The sequence below is a fragment of the Thunnus thynnus genome, chromosome 11 (genome assembly GCF_963924715.1).
Source record: "Thunnus thynnus chromosome 11, fThuThy2.1, whole genome shotgun sequence".
NCBI lineage: Eukaryota > Metazoa > Chordata > Actinopteri > Scombriformes > Scombridae > Thunnus > Thunnus thynnus.
In genome coordinates, this window is record NC_089527.1 from 6,812,001 (window position 1) to 6,830,551 (window position 18,551).

At 38.4% G+C, this 18,551-nt stretch overlaps 2 protein-coding genes across 4 annotated transcripts in view; both read left to right on the forward strand.

The window, feature by feature from the left end:
- LOC137192352 (nck-associated protein 5-like) overlaps positions 1-7,146 on the forward strand; it is a 98,163-nt gene extending 91,017 nt beyond the window's left edge. For both annotated transcript variants that reach the window (XM_067602951.1, XM_067602950.1), the window contains one exon: positions 2,479-7,146. In XM_067602951.1, coding sequence (XP_067459052.1) covers positions 2,479-2,492 — 14 coding nt within the window. In that variant the 3' untranslated portion in view covers positions 2,493-7,146. The remainder of the gene's footprint in view (positions 1-2,478) is intronic.
- Positions 7,147-14,262: 7,116 nt separating this feature from the next.
- Positions 14,263-18,551, forward strand: part of LOC137192354 (ly6/PLAUR domain-containing protein 1-like) — a 29,496-nt gene continuing 25,207 nt past the window's right edge. Inside the window, exons 1-2 of one of the 2 annotated variants that reach the window (XM_067602954.1) lie at positions 14,263-14,644; positions 16,397-17,832. In XM_067602954.1, coding sequence (XP_067459055.1) covers positions 17,784-17,832 — 49 coding nt within the window. In that variant the 5' untranslated portion in view covers positions 14,263-14,644; positions 16,397-17,783. Of the gene's footprint in view, positions 14,645-15,985; positions 16,205-16,396; positions 17,833-18,551 lie in introns of those variants that run through there. The other variant, XM_067602953.1, reaches the window with a different exon arrangement.

The following is an 18,551-nucleotide window of genomic DNA, read 5'->3' on the forward strand; positions in this document are numbered from 1 at the left end:
ATGTTCAGGTTATCACCTCTGAGTGACTCAACTCATCTACTGAATGGCAGCAATTTCTAAAAGTCCTGATTTGAAGTGTTAATATATCATTAAAACAGATGACTCTTCTCTCAAGAATTGCTTTGAAGCTCCAACCTTGAAAAATACAGAAGAACTACTGCATTCAATTCGGTTCATTCGCATTGCAACTTGAAAACTCTCTTACTGTTGGTGTCAGAGGGAAATTTTGGGAGCTAAAAACAGGGTCACAGTTTGTTCTGTGGGTTAAAAACGACACCTTTAGTGAATCATTTGTTGCACTCTGAAGGGTTATATTGGCAAGGTAGAACCATTGTAGACTTCTTTTCAAAACTGTCACTGTAGCTGGAGGCAATAATATGAAGAAAAGTGCATCAATTTCACTTTATCACATTACCAACACCGTGAGTTGCAGTTTGCCTCAGAACTACACTTTTTGCTGTAAAACTCATTTCCATCCCCACTGAGCAGAAAGCAAGTTTAATGGTGGTGACTAAACACATGAGTAGCAAACATCATTTACATCTTACTACAGTACATTAACACTGGCATTTACAATGTGTGTGTGTGTGTGAGAGAGAGAGATCATAAGATATGCCTGTAGGTTAAAAAAAATACCCACAGTACAGACACACAGTCGTGTTTCCTTAACTTCAGAGGAAATTACTTACATTTAGAGCTGCAATGAGTAATTGGTTGGTTAGATCAACAGGAAATTAATTGGCAACTATTTTAATAATTGAATAATCAATTTAGTCAATATTTGGTGGTTTCAACTTCTCAAATGTGAGGATTTGATGGTTTTCTGTGTGATAATAAACAGAATTTCTTTTCATTTTGGACTGTCGGTTGGACAAAACAAGAAGTGTGAAGACATCACCTCGAAATTAAAATGAGCATTTTTCTCTATTTTCTGATGTTTTATAGACAAAATGATTAATCAAGACAATAATTGCCCTACTTACATTAATTTCTGACTTATCCTCACTAACATTCACACCTGAAAACTGTGCTGCATTAAAACAATGCAAGGGGCTGCGTTGGCTGTTTAAGGTACTGGTGAGGCAATGAAATACGATCCGAGGAGTCCAGCTACAGATTAATGCGTTTGATGGCTCATCAGGCACCAAAACACTGCGCAGCAACTCTGGAAAGTTAACGCAGTGGCAACACTTTTATCTGTCGTCGCAAGGATCGCGAGGTACAACACAGCATTTTGCTGGATGACGTCGCAAAGCGGTGCAGCAGAAGTTGAACCTGGTTCAACTTTTTTGGCAGACGACGCTGCGTTGTTTTTGCTGGAGCTCTTTGCACCTGCACACCTGCTGTGTCATCACACTGCCCCCATTCAAATGAATGAGAGGACTGCATCTAAACCTTAACCTTAAACCAAGTCACTCAGTATTAATGATTTATGTTATGGGGACTTTGCTTTTTCCCAGAATGTTTCTGTCTAAACACATTTATTTTCCCACAACATGAGTAATACAAGTACATAGGACTGCAACTAACAATTATTTACAGTATTTATTAATCTGTTGATTATTGTTTTGGTCCATAAAATGTCAGAAAATGGTGAAAAAACGCATCAATCACTGTTTCCCAAAGCCCAAGATGATGTCCTAAAATGTTTTGTTTTGTCCAGAACCCAAAGATATTTAGTTTACTGTCATAGAAAACTAAAGAAACCAGAAAAGATTCACATTTAAGGGGCTGGAATCAGAGAATTGACTCCAAATGATTAATCGATTATCAAAATAGCTGGCGATTAATTTAATAGTTGGCAATCATTATCATTGCAGCTCTACACCTACACTCACACATGTAAAAATGTACATTGCTCTGTGTTGCCTTTGGGTCCGGTGGTTTTATTCAAACCTGCTTCTTAACAGAAATACACTCAAATACAAATGTATAACACTCTGTACAACCTTATAACATTTATAATATTCACAGTGACCATCTGTTGACTATGAATCAGATCTGGTGACGGTTTATGTGGGAAAGTGGTGTCAACATGCAGGGCAGCAGGTTTCTACTAACATCATCTCTGTCAAATCAAATCACAAATTGTTTATTTCTACTTGCAGTGAAACCACAAAGCTCATACAGCTGAAATGGTTACATGTTAAATGTACTTACAACACTACTTTAATACAACTGAAATCACTATAAACTGTAATTTCATGTGCTCAACAGTCAGTGGAAAGAGCTGATGACTCTCCTTTGAATAAAACTGTATGTACAGCTTGTTGGGACACATATTGAGGAATCATCTCGGGGGAAATACACACAAGCACATACAGTAAACATCACTTTCTAAATGTTGCACTGCTGTATGTAAATCCATTCATAACAGCTAGTGTTACTTGTCTTTAAGTGGGAGATTTTTCATTCTGGACACTGTTTGCATGGTATGCTGTTTTAGGATCTCACTCTGCTTTACATCTTCCATTTCAGAGTTTATAAGCTGAATGAGTCGACCTGAAGCGGGGAATCAAGCAATCAGCTGGCATTATCACTCAAACACCTGGAGGATCAAATCTACCCAAATCCTACAGTTTGGACACTGCGTCTGTTTATCAGGATGAAACGCTCAGAACTGGACAACAAGTGAGCTTGGCATTGTAGGCTTCCACCTGTGCTCGGTGTACTGTTGAGATACTGAGTATAGCTTTTCAGGTGTTGTAATGAACCTTCTGGCAGCCATTTTGGAGGTCTGCAGCTCTTTGGCGTCAGCGGTGAGCAGCTGGTTAAATTTCTAAATGTGAGTCAACAGAATTAACATTTTAACAAAATAATACATGATTTTGCCTTTGTCTGATATCACTCCCTTATTCACTCATTCACTACTCCCTGTATAATAGACACGAAATAGTTTACTCTATAGTGAGCAGCAAATAGAGACTGGAGCATTGCATTGTGGGATTGTTAGCAGAGAGTATCGTACATGTCATGGATGCTACTTTTTTTGTTCCATCGTGGAATTTTTTAGGGCGCTATATTGTGGATTATTGTGGATATTATTACACAGACCATGGATGTATGAAGAGAACTGGATACGACGCCGCCACTCAGCCTTGCTGCCAGTTTTGCCCAGTGGTCACTGGCGGTATTGCAGCAAAAAAAATCCCCTGCAGCCCAAAAAGCATTTTCCCCATAGACCACCATTATAAAAGAGATATCTATAAAACTGCTTACAGGACACCTCTAACTGCAAATAAGGTAAATTATGACTCTTTCTGTCATAAAATTTTGATCCATGAAGGTTTTATATTTGTAAAACTTTCCTCGAGCCTAGAAAAGTGATTTTAAAATCTGTGACATCATCCCAATGTAAAGCCAATGGGCCGAGCGGGAACTCGCGGGTGGGGCCAGCGGGAGAAACACTACTGCGCATATTCAACAGTCCGCACACCCCAAAGTAAACCTGGAAGCTAGAAATTTTTTTCTGGCTCATGCGCCAGGTGAGCAATTCTCATTGAACAGGCACCATCTTTGAGTCCGCTATCCGGTTCTTATAATACATTTATGATTCAGACACACAAATAAAATCGCGCATGGTAAATGTAGTGCATTATATAGTAAAGGGAGGGATTTCAGACTCACAGCCTTTGTGTTTTGGTAATGTCAGGTTAGCTACTGTAGCACTATAGCTACCTGGAATTATCAAGGTGTTCACACAGAAAGGGAAACTAATTTTTGCCAACATAATTGCTGGACCATTTTTTAAAATTCACCCCCAAACAGCCACTTTACTGACTGTATAAACGTTAGTTGTAATTTAGCTAGCAACACATGCACTAACTGTGTGTGTTTGTGTTCAGCTCAGCCTCTGACTGAACTAAGAACTCACCAGAAACTCTCTTATTTTCCTCCATTTTCCTCTTTTCTCTGTACATTCATGAAGATGATTCATAAAGCCTGGGACACCTGAAAGTTTTGAACATTTACACGAATTTGCATCTAACCACGTATTTCAATCGACGTGTTCTGTCTGAACACACACTGTCTTATAAACACATCTGAGTTGTTCACCTAAAATTTGCGGCCAGTAGCTACATTTTAAACATACTCGCTAACTAGCCAAGCTAACGGCTCTCAAGCTACGACTAGCAATGAATGTGGAGAACAGAACAGAGCTAAAGACGAGACAGTTTCCAGCAGGGCTGCCAAGTCTCACGCATTGACCGTGAGACTTTTCACATGCTCTCACACCGTGCATCTTTTTTCTCATGCAGTGAAAACAAAATAACTGATAACGCTGCAGCGTGAAAGGAGGACACTGACAGCGCACAGACAGACAAGACAGAGCAGCACAGCACAACAGCAGCACCGTGCAGCAGCAAGTTATTCAGACCAGAAATATACACAAATCTATTATATTGTAACGTTTTCCCATGCATGCTGCTCAGAGTAATCTCAGTCAGTGGCTCTTCTGGCAACATCTCAGTGCCTCTCCCTCTCTCTCACGCCGTGCACACGCAGGCAGGTGACAGCATGAGTTACTATGGTTACAGGCATGCTCTGTGTCTCTGTTGCTCTGAAACTTTCTTGTGATTCTAGATAATAGGTTTTTAGGGTAGTTGTGAGGCCATTACATTCATCCAAATTGTTTGTACTTTGTTGCAATTGTTGGACTTTGAAGATGGCCTTGTGAATATTGAGAATAGCAACCTTGAGGTTTAACAATCCAAATCATATTGTGATGTGTTGTAAGGCTATTTCATTTATGTAAATTGTTTGTCCTTGATTGACCTTGAAGATGGCCCAGTTGCCTGCAACCTACTACCATTGCTTGTCTTGGCAAGAATTTTTTAAGATAGTTTTTTCTTACAAATATGAAGTCTATGATTGGAAAAATATCTTATTATGACATTTTTTTCCTCCAAGTAGGATAAGTAAACACTATATGTGCATTGCTTTAAGAAACACTCTCCTTTTATCTCTGTTTTGGTCTCCACCGACTCCTACGAAAGTTTTAGGTCTTAAGCTTGCTAGATGTACAACTACATGAATCAGCCACTCGCTAACTTTGTCTGTCATTTGGTGTTTGCAGTTAGCGTACAGCTGGTTTATTTTAGTACTTTGGCCAAAGCAATGAGCTAAAAGATGCTAAAAATCTCCAAAGACACCTGAGTTGGGTGTTAAATCTCTGTGATATCTGCGTTACTGCTCCTTTCACATTACAGTCATTTGATTCCATTTTAATATCCAAAATATTTTAAAGGCTTAATTTTTTTTTAACCACAACCTGTTCTCCAGCAGACCTCCATGATGGCACCAGCTGTGATTACTATTAGACATTAATGAGGCAAATGTAAAACGTCCACCAAAACCCTGCAGAACAAAGGTTAAGTAGCTCATTCATTTACATTTTCCAGCCAATGTATGAACATTTATAACATGTTTATGTGAAGATCTACTGTAATTCTGCGCTGGTGTGGATGCAAATCTAAACTATGTCAGTAATATATATTTTTTGAGCAGATGGAACCTGATAATCTCAAGATTACAAACTATGACTTCCATCCTGAATATATATCTTGTATATGTACAGCACTAACTACTGATTGCCGTTCATGAGCTCTACACACCTGACTGAGTAATGTGATTCTTTAAACTTTTTTATTGTCACAATGTTAATATCAACTTGCATGCAAACACCCTTGGGCTTATTCTATCCAGAGAAATGAATATAAATCTGATATTCATCATATGAAGGGTTTCATTTACAAGAAGTGAAAAATACTGATGTGTGAAACTTGCCGTGACATATTTCACATAATCTGTCACCACTTTGCAAGCAAAGGTCTTGAAAAAAAAAGAATCCCTCGTGAGTCTGACTTTCACGCTTGCAATTATTTTAAAACAGGTGTCACATTTTAAAAGCAGTGTCATCTTGTAATGAAACTCTTCATATGTGAACTGCATTCTGTATTTTCTTTTTTTTTTTTTTTTTAATGTTTTTTCCACAGTTATGACATCAAGACAAACCAGTGAGTTTTGCATGTAACTTTAGTTATAAAGCACCTAGTAGACACATAGTTGACATTGTTGTGCTAGCTCAGGGAAAAAAAAAAAATGTCTCTGATAGATGCTGTGGATTTAAAGAGTAAACCTCAACGTTACTATGTGCAATCGTTTCATTGCAACCAGTGAACACACCAGATTTCACTGTAATGGTTTAAAGATATTACCTGAACTCAATATTTTCCTCTTGTCATTTTTTTTGTCTGTACATTTAACTGTAATATATCGCATCATGGTTGCTCAGTTTCTCTCTCTATTATGTATGCTGTGTCCTTTCTAGTAACGTTTTTTGGTGTTATGAACGCATCCCGACATATTTTCACACTTTTTAGCTGCGATGTTTCCCCCTCACGCCCTTGTCAACGCGCCCTGCCTTTCATGTGTAGATATTTGCCAAAATGCATATTGCCAAACACTGCTCTGAGCTAAACACATATACAGAAAATGAATGCAACCGAATCTACATATCAGACTTGTCATGGTGACTATAGCCATATTCTTTTCAAACACCAGAGACAGTTTACAGTTTCACGTGATGTAGCATTAGTCATGTCATCTTATTTACCTCTTCTTTAAATCTTTGCTCACTCGCTACTGTACATGTATATGTTGAAGGTAATACTTGTAAAAAATAAAATAAAATAAAAAATGCAGTGGTGTTCATGCCAATAGCAACACACAGGTCTAATAAATGAAATATGTAGCGTACAGGTGAGACAAGGGATCAGGGAACAGATTGGCTGTACTGATACGGGTAGATGGAGCATGGCGTCTGTGCTTTTAAAATGGCTCACATAATGAAGAGCATCACTCTCACAAGAGTATTGTATTTTTCTAACATTTACTCTAATGCCCTGTATTTGTACTCAGCACTGATGAGTGTAATTTACCATTTATTGCACATATTGTTACTCACTATTACAGTAATTCTCCTTCTAAATGTTTTTTTTTTTCATAACCCAATAATAACAGTGATGTTCTCGTGTGACAGTCACCTTAGCAGTATTAACTGAGAATTGTATATTACTGATATTCTTTGTTTTATGTAAAAGAAGAAAGAAAAAATAAACTATTTCAGTACTTATACAACATAAAGGATATTGCAGCGTGTTTTTTTTAATTTGACTGAATCGTTCTTGTGGTTAAAAGGTGTGATTGTTTTGCTAACAGGGGTGACAGGAGCTTGGTTTCCATTCGAATGTAGCACAAATTTTAACTAAATTTCCAGAAAATCTGCAAAAGAAAATTAAAATGAATGCATGTTTCCATCCGTTATGCAAATATTAGGAGTTGGGTCTTTGAGATAAAGAGCTGGTTGTGCTAAATTTCCAGTCGGGCCATTAAAACCATTGCAGAAGAAGAGGTTGCAACAACTTGATGTAATTAAAAGAAAGAAAGTCAAACCTCAAACAGCGAAAATCAAGTTTGAATGTGAGTCGTGGATGTATTAAGAGAGTTGATAAGGTACCACCATTAAGTCAATTTTTCCCAGTGGCCACTTGCTGTATTGCAGCAGAAAAATCCCCATAAAGTAAAGTTATTTAAGAAGTAAAAGTATTTTTCCCATAGACAGGACATCTTGAGCTTCCAACAAGGTCAATTGTTATTAATTATAAGGGCTGAGTTTCTCAAAATCAAAGAGTTGATGGGAAGCAAAAATTTGAGTGGGTTGCAATTCTGACAAAGCACTTTTTTTTAGAAGAAAGACTCTGTGAATAATTTTGGGAAATGCATTGTGACAACATAGAAAACATGATGGAAATATGTTCTATATATTCTGTTTGTTTCATGTATTAATTTGAGGGCCATGACGAGACGCTACACTCAAAAACTTACTTTGTACAAGGGACACAAAGACTACTACTGATGATGAGGGCTACTCATCGCTCCACACAGATCTGATGTTTTCAAATGCGTACGTCTCTTCAGCGGATGCCTCGGTGGACGTTTAAGTTGCATGCTTCATGTATGTCATTATTCACTAAATCTGTTTCCATTGTACTTTGCAATTTTTGCTTTTATCAACACACCGACTTCAATACATCTCAACCAACCATAAAAACGTTTCTTCAAATTTTCTGTGTCCACAGGTTTTTTAATGCACAAACTGAGTAAAAACAGGTGAATGGAAACATCTATTTTCCTCCCAGTTTGAGTATCCACTCCAGGCTCGGACCCAATCTCTTTGCTTGCCAGTATGAAAGATGGAAGCTCCTCAGAGACATTTCTGCAGGGACTCCAATTTGCTTCTCCAACTCTGTGACAACAACAAGGAAACAAAATAAACAATAGAGAGAATACAAACCACCATGTCTCTTGGAAGCAAACTCTTGCTCGGCTGCCAAACAGTGTTGTCTGATGAAAACCAGAGAGGGAAAATCATTAATAAACAACACTTATCATCGAAATGACAGCCATGTATTTCTGAAATCATACAGTGAGGCTTATGAAGCGCATGAATAGATTTCCTTCAGCGAGAGTACAGCAAGTGCTCAATTATCAAACTTCAAATAATCACATGTGAGAGTACTCCAAAGAACCAACTCGTTGAAAGTTATTGGCTAAAAGTGAACAATAAGACTCATTAATCAAGTGACTCACTCCTGCTTACAGTGAAGTGTAAGAAACCAAAGAGCAGCTCTCAAATAATTACATGATTAATTACGTGTATGATCAGAGCTGGAACAGCCACACAAGGGTTTACCCTACATCTGCCATATTAGTCATTCTTCAGAAGAAAAAACAACTGCAATTTTAATTATTTTAAGTAATTCCATTTTTCTTTAATATCTCCGATAGCAATTACGGTGCCAAATAAGCAACAATCTAATATATTTAAACTCAAAAATGTATTTTGCTTCTTGTTACTTCAGGTGGGTGTTTGAGTTTCACTTCCTATTCCTCTTGAATGAGAAAGTGTGTCCAAACTTTTAACTGGTTCTGTATGTGCATAAGTTTCATATTCATTTTCTGAAGGAGGAAAGTTTCTCTGTGATCACCTTAAATCTGAGTTTAATATGTGTACAAACGAGCATGATTTGTGACATCACAATTAGTTTGGAGCCAATCATGGTCCGGTGTGTAACTTACACAAGTGTGATGAGAATTGACTTCTCAGTGAAGTAGGAGACATCTTATGTCCAGTAGTTAAACTTCTGAAATGAACCATATTTGCATATTGATAGATTCTGGATTTTCAATGAGGGAGAAGGAGGAGGTGTAATTTTAAAGATTTTAATGAGGTAATTGGACTTTTTTTTGTGGGAAAAAAAAAATATCCAACACAATTTGCTATCCTAGACACAGTATTTTTATACTGTGAGTCAGTATGGAAGGGATTTTTATATATAAATATAAAAAACTGTGGAGAAAAATAGGGAATTGGCTAAAATGGAATCAAGAAAACCAAGCTGGAGCAGGGAGGAGATTCTGCTGCTGGGTACTTGGTGAGTACTGCTGCATAAGTGAAAAAAAAAAAAAAAAAAGTGTGAAATCTGAGAAATTGCCTCAAGTGATATCATTGAGTCAGCATTGTTTGGGGCTGAAGTTTGAAAATAACTTAAATTCTGGGTGTAGGGAGTTAGAAAGAAGTGAGGAGACCAGACCTCTGTGTAGCCTGCTCCTCGGTCCTGCTGGAGGCTAGCAGCTCCAGGCTACACTAGCTGCTACTAGCATACCTAATCTGTGCAGCCGAGTGAACGGAGTCGGGTTGCATTATGGGTAATGTAGGTGCCAGGTTTTCACAAGAAAGAAGAACATGTGGAATAAAAAAAAAGACGATATCTCTGGTGTTGCTGCATCGATTTTGTCCATCGTGAGTCTGACAATGTTATAGGAGTGCAATGCTGAATCAGTGGACTCTTTTATCTAAGTGGTTTCAGTAATCTAACTGTAATCACACCAAAACCATACTTTGGTTGCCATGTGCAAATCTTAAAACAATGCTAACATGCCCAAATGTGCAATAGAACAGTTTTTGGTCATTTTAATGGTTCCTCTTGTCCTTACTGGCCGTGGAGTGATTCCTCCTCAGAGCAATTCAATATAAGTAATGGAGGAGAAAATCCATGATCTCTGTTCTGTGAAAAATGCTTTCAAAAGTTTATGATGCTTCAGCAGACTGAGTTTGTCCAAGCAAGCATCTTCCAAAATCTTTTCACTTCAAAATTCTCTGTTTTTGTTACTAAACCCTTGCTGTGACTCAGCAGCGAAACACTGTCTGGAAACACAAAAAGAGAAGTGAAAGAGAAGCGAGAGTGAAAACACAATTTTAGTTTTGGTAGAAACTAAATTGATTTGACTGCAGGACCCTCAATCTTAGCTTTAGTTGAACTTAAGAATGTGGTTATGCAAAGAAGACTGGATTTTGTTTTCCGTCACTTACATTGACAGCGTTACATTACAGCCTCCAAGTGTGACTATTGTTTTAAGATGGACTTGAAATAAATTCCTCCTACATGTATTTTTCTAATGCATATACACATAATTCATAGGTGATCATGTTTGCAGGAAACAGGCTCAAATAAAACCTCAAAACTGCAGCATTGCAGGAGCATTTCTCTTGGTCTGGTTATGGAAAAACATTTGGACATTTGAGGTCTGCAGCCATCTGTTCAGACCATCTCTGTACTCAAAACTGCCTTGAACTCTGTCTTTGATAAAACCCAAATCCAGGACCTTCAGGGCACCAGCGCAGTTCAATTTGAATAAGGGTGTCACATATGGGAAACCAGACAGTGTTGGCTGTCTGTTTATACTTTTGCAAGGTTTCAACCTGTGAACTTTGAGCCACCAGACTGTCCCTTTGTTCATTTTGGACATTTAGATTTATGCGTCTCATGAAAAGGTCTCCTTGACGATTATGAGCTTCCAAGGTCTCATTTACTGCGCTGTGCTGTACATTATTCCAAGATGTACATTAGGTCTGACTAATAAATCATCTAGAATGTGGCATGTAGAATATTCATTAAGAGTGATTGAATTTATTATGAGAGAGATCAACTGAAATAATGTCTCAGAAGTATGTACATGCGCACATAAAATGGGTGCACATACATACTTTTCCCACCACAAAGAGACTGTGTGAAGTAGATTCAGCTGCTGCTAAGGGGCGTTGTTAGGCATGATGCTCTGCAGAGTGCCTAACAACCCATTAGCAGGATCTGTCAGACCCTCAAGGATCTGACAGACACAAACCTTCAGTGTGTTCTCTGACTGAAAGTGAAAACACTCACAGTTTCAAATGTGCTATCTGCTAAATCTGCTAAGGGGCGTTGTTAGGCATGACGGACGGACTCTGCGGAGTGCCTAACAACGCCCGTTAGCTGTTCTAAAATCACTGTAAACTACGGCCTCTTGTGCCTTATTGCTTTAATTAAGGTTAGTTAAAGATTGTGGTTTTGGTTCAATATAATAAATATGCCATCATCTTATGCTTCAAGTCACTGAAGTCTTAGGTTAATCAAAGACGATGATCTCAACAAAGTGCATAACCATGAAAAAGTTTAAAGATCCCCTCCGATCATGTTTTAAAACATAAAAATCCTCTGCTTGGAACAATAAGTTGTGTCTGACATGTCTTTTTTTCCATGAAAAAGGTCAATTACCTTGTTAAAAACCCTCAAATCAACATATACTCCTCATCCCTCATTAAACAATCCAGAATCTTTGAATAGTTTAACTGCTGGACACAAGATGTCTTCTACCTCACGGTAAAGCCGAGCGTCTAGGCGCGTGTACTGGACCACGATTGGCTTCAGACTAGTCGAGATGTCACGAATCACGCTTGTAGGTACACGTTTTAGAAATTTTCCTCCTTCAACAGATGAATGTGAAAACAAACTCTGCACAACCATCATTCTGCAATTACTACCGGTAGATATTGTACTGCAAGATCAGATATCTTGGCAGAAAAACAAAAACTTAAAAATATTCGTCACAGAACATTTTACTGATACGTTCGGTGTCAACATGTTTGTGACTTCCCAGATACGTTAATTACCAACATTTCCTCATTATGTCGACAGAAAATGTCATTCGGGTGGCACTATCTTGCTGTTGCTAATTAAAAACACATTTACTGTGTACAACCGAGTGAAACAACATGAACATTTTCGCTGTAAATGTTGGATATTGACTTGGTCATCTTTATATCCATCAGCATATACAGATATTGGTTCGTCTCACTCAGGGATCCTTTAAAAAGACTTTTTATAGAGGCATTTGAATCTGTGAGTGTTTTCACTTTCAGTCAGAGAACATACTGAAGGTTTGTCTCTGTCAGATCCTTGAGGGTCAGATCATTAGGTTCGGATTGAAGGAAATATATAGACATTATACACAACAAAACATCGTCCTTGATGACAACAGAGGAATTTCTCTTTATAACGGACTGAACTGTCTCTCTGGAAGTATCCAGGTTGCTGTAACCTTGTGCAGAGTGAGCTGTCAGAGCAAATGATTTAAATCTGGATAAGTCTTGACATGATGAATTCCTTTAGATTTAGAGGTGCTAATTGAATAATAAGGCATGCATTTGGATCAGTCTTTCAATTATAAATTAAGCGCATTTTGGATGTTTTGTTACTTCCTCTTACCGGGCAGATTGTGTATGCAGAAGGCTGATCTGATGGTCAGTCGTCCTTGATTAAGCTACATGCATAATGTCTCCCAGTATGCCGTCAGTCATGTTACGACACTCCATGAAGAGAAAATCTAGTGCACATTTAGACAAACTCTCTTAAATGCATTAGTCCACTCGATGCTGATGTCTGACTGAGAGAGTGTTTTATTTTAATGCAGAGAAAAACTAAAAGTGAAACAGTCAGTGTATGAATTCAGTTGAAACATTTTTCCTCCTTAAAGTTCAACAGTTTTTGTAATCAATTGACATTTTCGTTAGCTGCTCTTTATGTCTTTACTTTCATACCGGCGTGGTTTTAACTTAAACTCTCTTATTGGACTTCTAGATTAATAAGCTCCTCGCTTGTCGGTGTAAATCTTCTCAATGCCTACAATGTAATGTAAAATGACCGGGAGCTAATTTAAAGTTCGACCAAAGTAGGGATTCATAACATCTAAGTGTGTCCTAATGTGCAATTATCCAAGTTCCAATTAAGCTGATTAGCACACTAAATCACAAACAACTCCTCGACAGCCCCTTGATGCGGCGCTGACACACTGTTTCATCCGCTGATTAAAACAGGTTGATCATGACCGCTCTGAATGAAACTATCAGAGTTTAGACAGAGGATTGAAAAGGACTAAAGGGTAAACAATGACAAAGCATAATGTGCTGCAGATCAGCAGTTTGCCCTCATCTCAGTTTGTTTGGCTCTGAAATCCTCTTATTCTTTATGCAGCAGTGTGCTGGTAGGTGTAGTGAGGCATATACAGTATAAATTAGTTTGGGGTCTGGAAAGAGCAGGTTGATATGGTGTCGGGCGCAGCGCTGAGGAACACAGTTGTGAAGCAGAAATTGTTCAGCCAGGTTTCAGCTCTAAATGATATATTAGCCTACACTGCACAGCACTGAGGAGACTAATCCATCTTTTGAATTTGTGAAAGAGTATCCAACCGTTTTTTTTACCCCCCGAAGTGTCGCAGACAACGTTATTAGTTGTTTTTTTTTTGGAAAGTGCCTCAATTCACAGAGACTTATCGCAATGGCCTTTTGTGGCATATTTTTGTGCCGTTTTGCCACATGCTGAACCGGAGAGCAGAGAGTCTCTCTGTTTACCTCAAACTTATGATGCATTTCACTGCCTGCAATATTTTCCTCAGGCACTTGTTGTTTTAAGTCTTGGTTTATGAGTCCCATGATAAAAGTTTTGTTTCCATTAAAAGCTCAATGAAACTAATTACACGTAAAAGCAATTTGAGAGAGTTTAAAGGGGACATATATGTGATTTTCTGTTATTCTATACTGTCAAAGGTCCAGGGCTTCAGCCTGCTCTGAACGTTTTGTTTGCAAAGTTACCTCTACCTCCCCATCGAAATGTTTTGGTGGGAATCCAGGCTCAAACATGTACGGTTGTATTTGAGAAGCTTACATTTGGAGTAAAGAACGTCTACTTCTATAGTTTGTTTACGTAGCCGAGCTTCCTGAAGCTGACCAATCAGAACAGAGTGGACTCATCAGGAGGGGGGCCTTAAAGAGACAGGAGCTAAAACAGCCTGTTTCAGACAGAGTTTGCCCTGAGGGGCTGCATAAAGGACCAGTATAAGATAAATAAGGAGTTTGTTGAACTGTAAATCATGCAAAGATGTTCCAGTAGAGCCCCAGAATATAAACATAGACCTGGAAATGTGCATAATATGCCCCCTTCAATGGTACCCTGTGGAGTTTTTGACTAGTATGGAGTCTTTACAAGTGGGCGCACAAGAACCAACTTTGTCTCCTAAAAATTACTTTTGTATACTATTGTTTTCCCAATTATGTTGCATTGAAAAAAGCATAATAATTATGTTCACAGGCAACTTTTTTTTTGATGAATGAAACGATATTTTGATATGGATCTACCTCACTGGAGTCATAAAAAGGTGATCGGGGTGGATGTTGACACCAGAGAATGAATGAACTTTGCATTCAGAGGTTAGTTGAATCACTGCAGACTTTTTTCTATACTTTTTTCTGTATTAAATAAAGAACATGATCTTTCTGAAACCTCAACCAAGGGGGGGTTGTACAATTTGCAACGTTAATTAAGTTACATAATTTCAGGATAACCTTGTTTACAACCCCTCACTTCAAACGAAGGCTCAGGGCTGAGCAAACAGCCTGGAGTGGAAAACAGCCATCGGGGGTGCCGGTCAGAAAAACAAAAAAAGAAGAAGCATGCCAAACATAAATGTATTTTCTGAAGTTTTGCTATGTTGCTAGCTAGCTCCTAATGTAGTTAGCTGGCTAGCCAACATTAGCTGCTATCGCTAGCTAAACTACATTGGAAAGTGCAAGGTTAGCTAGCTAGCATGAGCTCAGTATCTAACCTTGATGTAAACTTAGTTAGCTACGTTAGCTAACCACAAAAAAATGCATTTATACTCCAAGCAGGGGAGTGCAGCTATTACAGTCCATCACTTTTGTGTTGATTTTGTTGGAAGCTTATGTAATAAGAGTCCTGCCGTCTGACGCTCAGCTCTTAGGCTGCATTAACCAAGCAGCTGCTTCTGTTAAAGATGCTAGTTTAGCATTAACATGAGCCTCAGATAGCTAAACCGCACTGCAACCAAACAGCAACTCCATGGAGTTTTCACAACATTTTACGTTTAAGAGTTCAGCAACACGACACAGTGAGCAGATCGAGGTTCACTTACACATCCCTCTTCTTCTGCATTATCAGTTAATATAGTTTTAATCAGTTTAATTATTAACGGTAATTAACCAATAATCGATGAATAATTGAGATCCATAATTTATATCTATTTTCCCTGCACTAGTAGGCCCAATCTGCGACATAGTCAAGCCTGAAGTTTCTTAATAACCTAAACGTGGGTGGATGTGTTTTAAGGTCAGATAGAGACAAAATAAATCCTGTTCTCTATCAAAATGAAACTTATTAATATAAACCCACATGCAATATATTTCTGTATTATAACCTTTTATTTTCTATCATGAAATTATGCAAATTAAGCAAACTCATAAAATAAGTCAGAACAAATATAGCAGCTGTGTTGTCTTCCCTTAATCTTATGTGTATAATAATAGTGAATTAATAAGACAAATAAAAACATGTGAACAGAAAGGTCATGTAGATGGTTGATTATTTGAAAGACTAAAAATTTATTTTTATAGACTGAAAAATGGCATTGAAATGGCAAAATAGAACGTGGTGCTGAAATCTCATCATTTTACATATTGTTATATATGTCATTTGTTTAGCAGGCGTCAAGTAACGTAACTTGTATTATATTTTACAAATTGCAGACATCTCTACCAAAATATAACATAAACTGTGTTTTCCATTTGATTTGTCAGTTGTTGTGCATATATAGTTGTTGTTTTATTTGATGAACTTTATTGTATAGTGGATGCAACATACTTAAATACAATTTTGGACCCAGCTCTCTTGACTGTTTTTTTTTTTTTTAAAGTGCCCTGAACTATGTCCCTCTTACATGACTTTTGTAGCAGAAGGATTACATTATTTCTAGGGTGAGTTTTTTCCCCTATATCCTCACGCTGAAATCGATTCTTCCAGTGGGGTCATGCCCCTGGACCCCCCCAGGGTGTTCGTATCTTTATCACCTTTTTCACCCCTGTTATATAATGACCTGTGTTCATGTGTGAAGCTCGTGCGGACGTGAGGTGAGAATAAGTGTAATAAGTGTATTATCTGCCCTGCAGGAGCACCAGATACAGCTTCCTCTGTGCAGCCAGTGGAGCTGCACACACCCAGAGACAGATGCTGATGCTGCTGACTGACCTTCACATCTGATAGACGTATACAGACGGGTGACAAATTAAAGGAAAAAAAAACAGTACAGGTCTGAACACTTGACCCCTGCAGTGAGGGGATCTGGTGGCTGTGTTATGCTTTGGGGGCTGTTTTGCTGGCATGGTTTGGGTCCACTTGTCCCCTTAGAAGGACAGGTCACTGCAAAGAGTCATCACCTGTATCCTATGATGAAACATTTCTATCCTGATGTTAGTGGTCTCTTCCAGGATGACAATGCCTCAATTCACAGGGCACGAGGGGTCACTGAATGGTTTGATGAGTATGTTATACCATGGCCTTCACAGTCACCAGATCTCAACCCAGTTGAACACCTATGGGAGATTTTGGACTGACGGGCACTCTAAACCACCATCATCAAAACACCAAATGAGGGAAAATCTTTTGGAGGAATGATGTTCATCCCTCCAGAAGAGTTCAAAGACTTGTAGAATCAATGCCAAGGCCAACGAAACACAACTCCAAATGAATGGTAATGATGTTGATATGATAGTGATACTAACAAGTTCAACATATCAACTTAAAAGGTGAGTGTTCAAAAAATTGTGGCCAAAGTAAAAAAAAACAAAAAAACAAGTAATGCAGGTTTAAGTTTAAGTAAATTGGTTCTGTGAAAATATTAATTTATTAACAGGAAAAGACAATAGATGCCAAATTTTATAGATTCATCTCTTGGGTCGCAGTGATGAAATGTGGATAAAAGTGAAGCATAGTAATAAAGACATAAATAAAACTCTGACTGGGGACTTTGGAGGTCACAGCAGTAAAACTGCTCAGTTTAATGAGGAGCTAAAGCAAATAAAAATTCTGGAGTCGTTTCTTTGGAGGGAAGGAAAGATTAAGGTAGTCAGAAGAGCAAAAATAATGCTTAAATGCCTTTTAGCTTATTTTGACAATTTAAAAAACTTTATTGAATCCAGCAGTGGGAAAAAATAAGCAGGACGTATTCACAAACACAATAAATACATCCACAGTGATAACAATGATAATAATAGAGAAGAAACCAGCGTCACGCACAAAACTGACTTTTTTGACTGCGCGGAATGTGCACGCAGTGTGTGTGTGTATGCATGTGTGTGCGCGTGTGCAGATGTGTGTGTGTGTGTGTGTGTGTGTGTGTGTGTGTGTGTGTGTGAGTCAGCGGCGGATAAAAGAGATGGAGCATCGCAGGAGGTGTGAGGCTCACCATGCCAGGCTGCCAGCTGCTGCGTCTCTGCGCCTCAGACCCGGCGAACATCCATCTCTCATGTTTCTGCTCAGCGCCACAATAAGCGGACGATGCGGCTGTTCACTGTCACAACTTTGCTCCTGTTCTCCTTCAGCTCAGGTATGGACACACCGCTTTTTTTTTTTTTTTACTCCCCGGGATTTAAAGCGTCTGTTAGGCTGCGGGTTGACGGCAAAAAAAAAACTTCCAAACCCGCTTATTTCTGGAGAAGAAGCGCAGTGAAGGTAAACTGGGAGGCGCAGCGCGCACTGCTTGGATCCCTCTTTTCTTTTACTTTCGAGCATATTTCTGATTTTGGCTCCTTATTATAATGATGGAAAGCTCAAATTTGGATTTACTTACAGTAGATTAGAGTGTCTGGCGCCACACTTTTACTGTTGATATGAGATTTTAGTCTCGCTGTGGCGCTGCGCTCCTGCGCGTCTCAAACGATCCAGGTAAGTTTTGCAGATCATTCTGAGTTAAAACTGGCAAATATCTCCCAGAATTTGACCTGCTGTAAGCCTCCTAATAATAATAATGATCCGCAGAGAGGCAGAGTGATGAGGAGCGTTTTTCTCTCTGTGACAAGTCTGCAGATGTTTTTTTTATTGTATGTCTCGGCCGTGGTGGATGAAGTATTCAGGTCCTTTAGAAAAACAAGAAGAAGAAATTAAAACACTCAAATGAAAGTCCTGCATTCAAAATTTAATTAAGTAAATGTGCAGGAGTTTAATCAGCAAAATATATGAAAGAACTAATGAATATCAGTACCTTTCAGAATGATATAATTTTATTATGATTAAGACATGAATGTGTTTGCAGCGTTTTAATCTTGT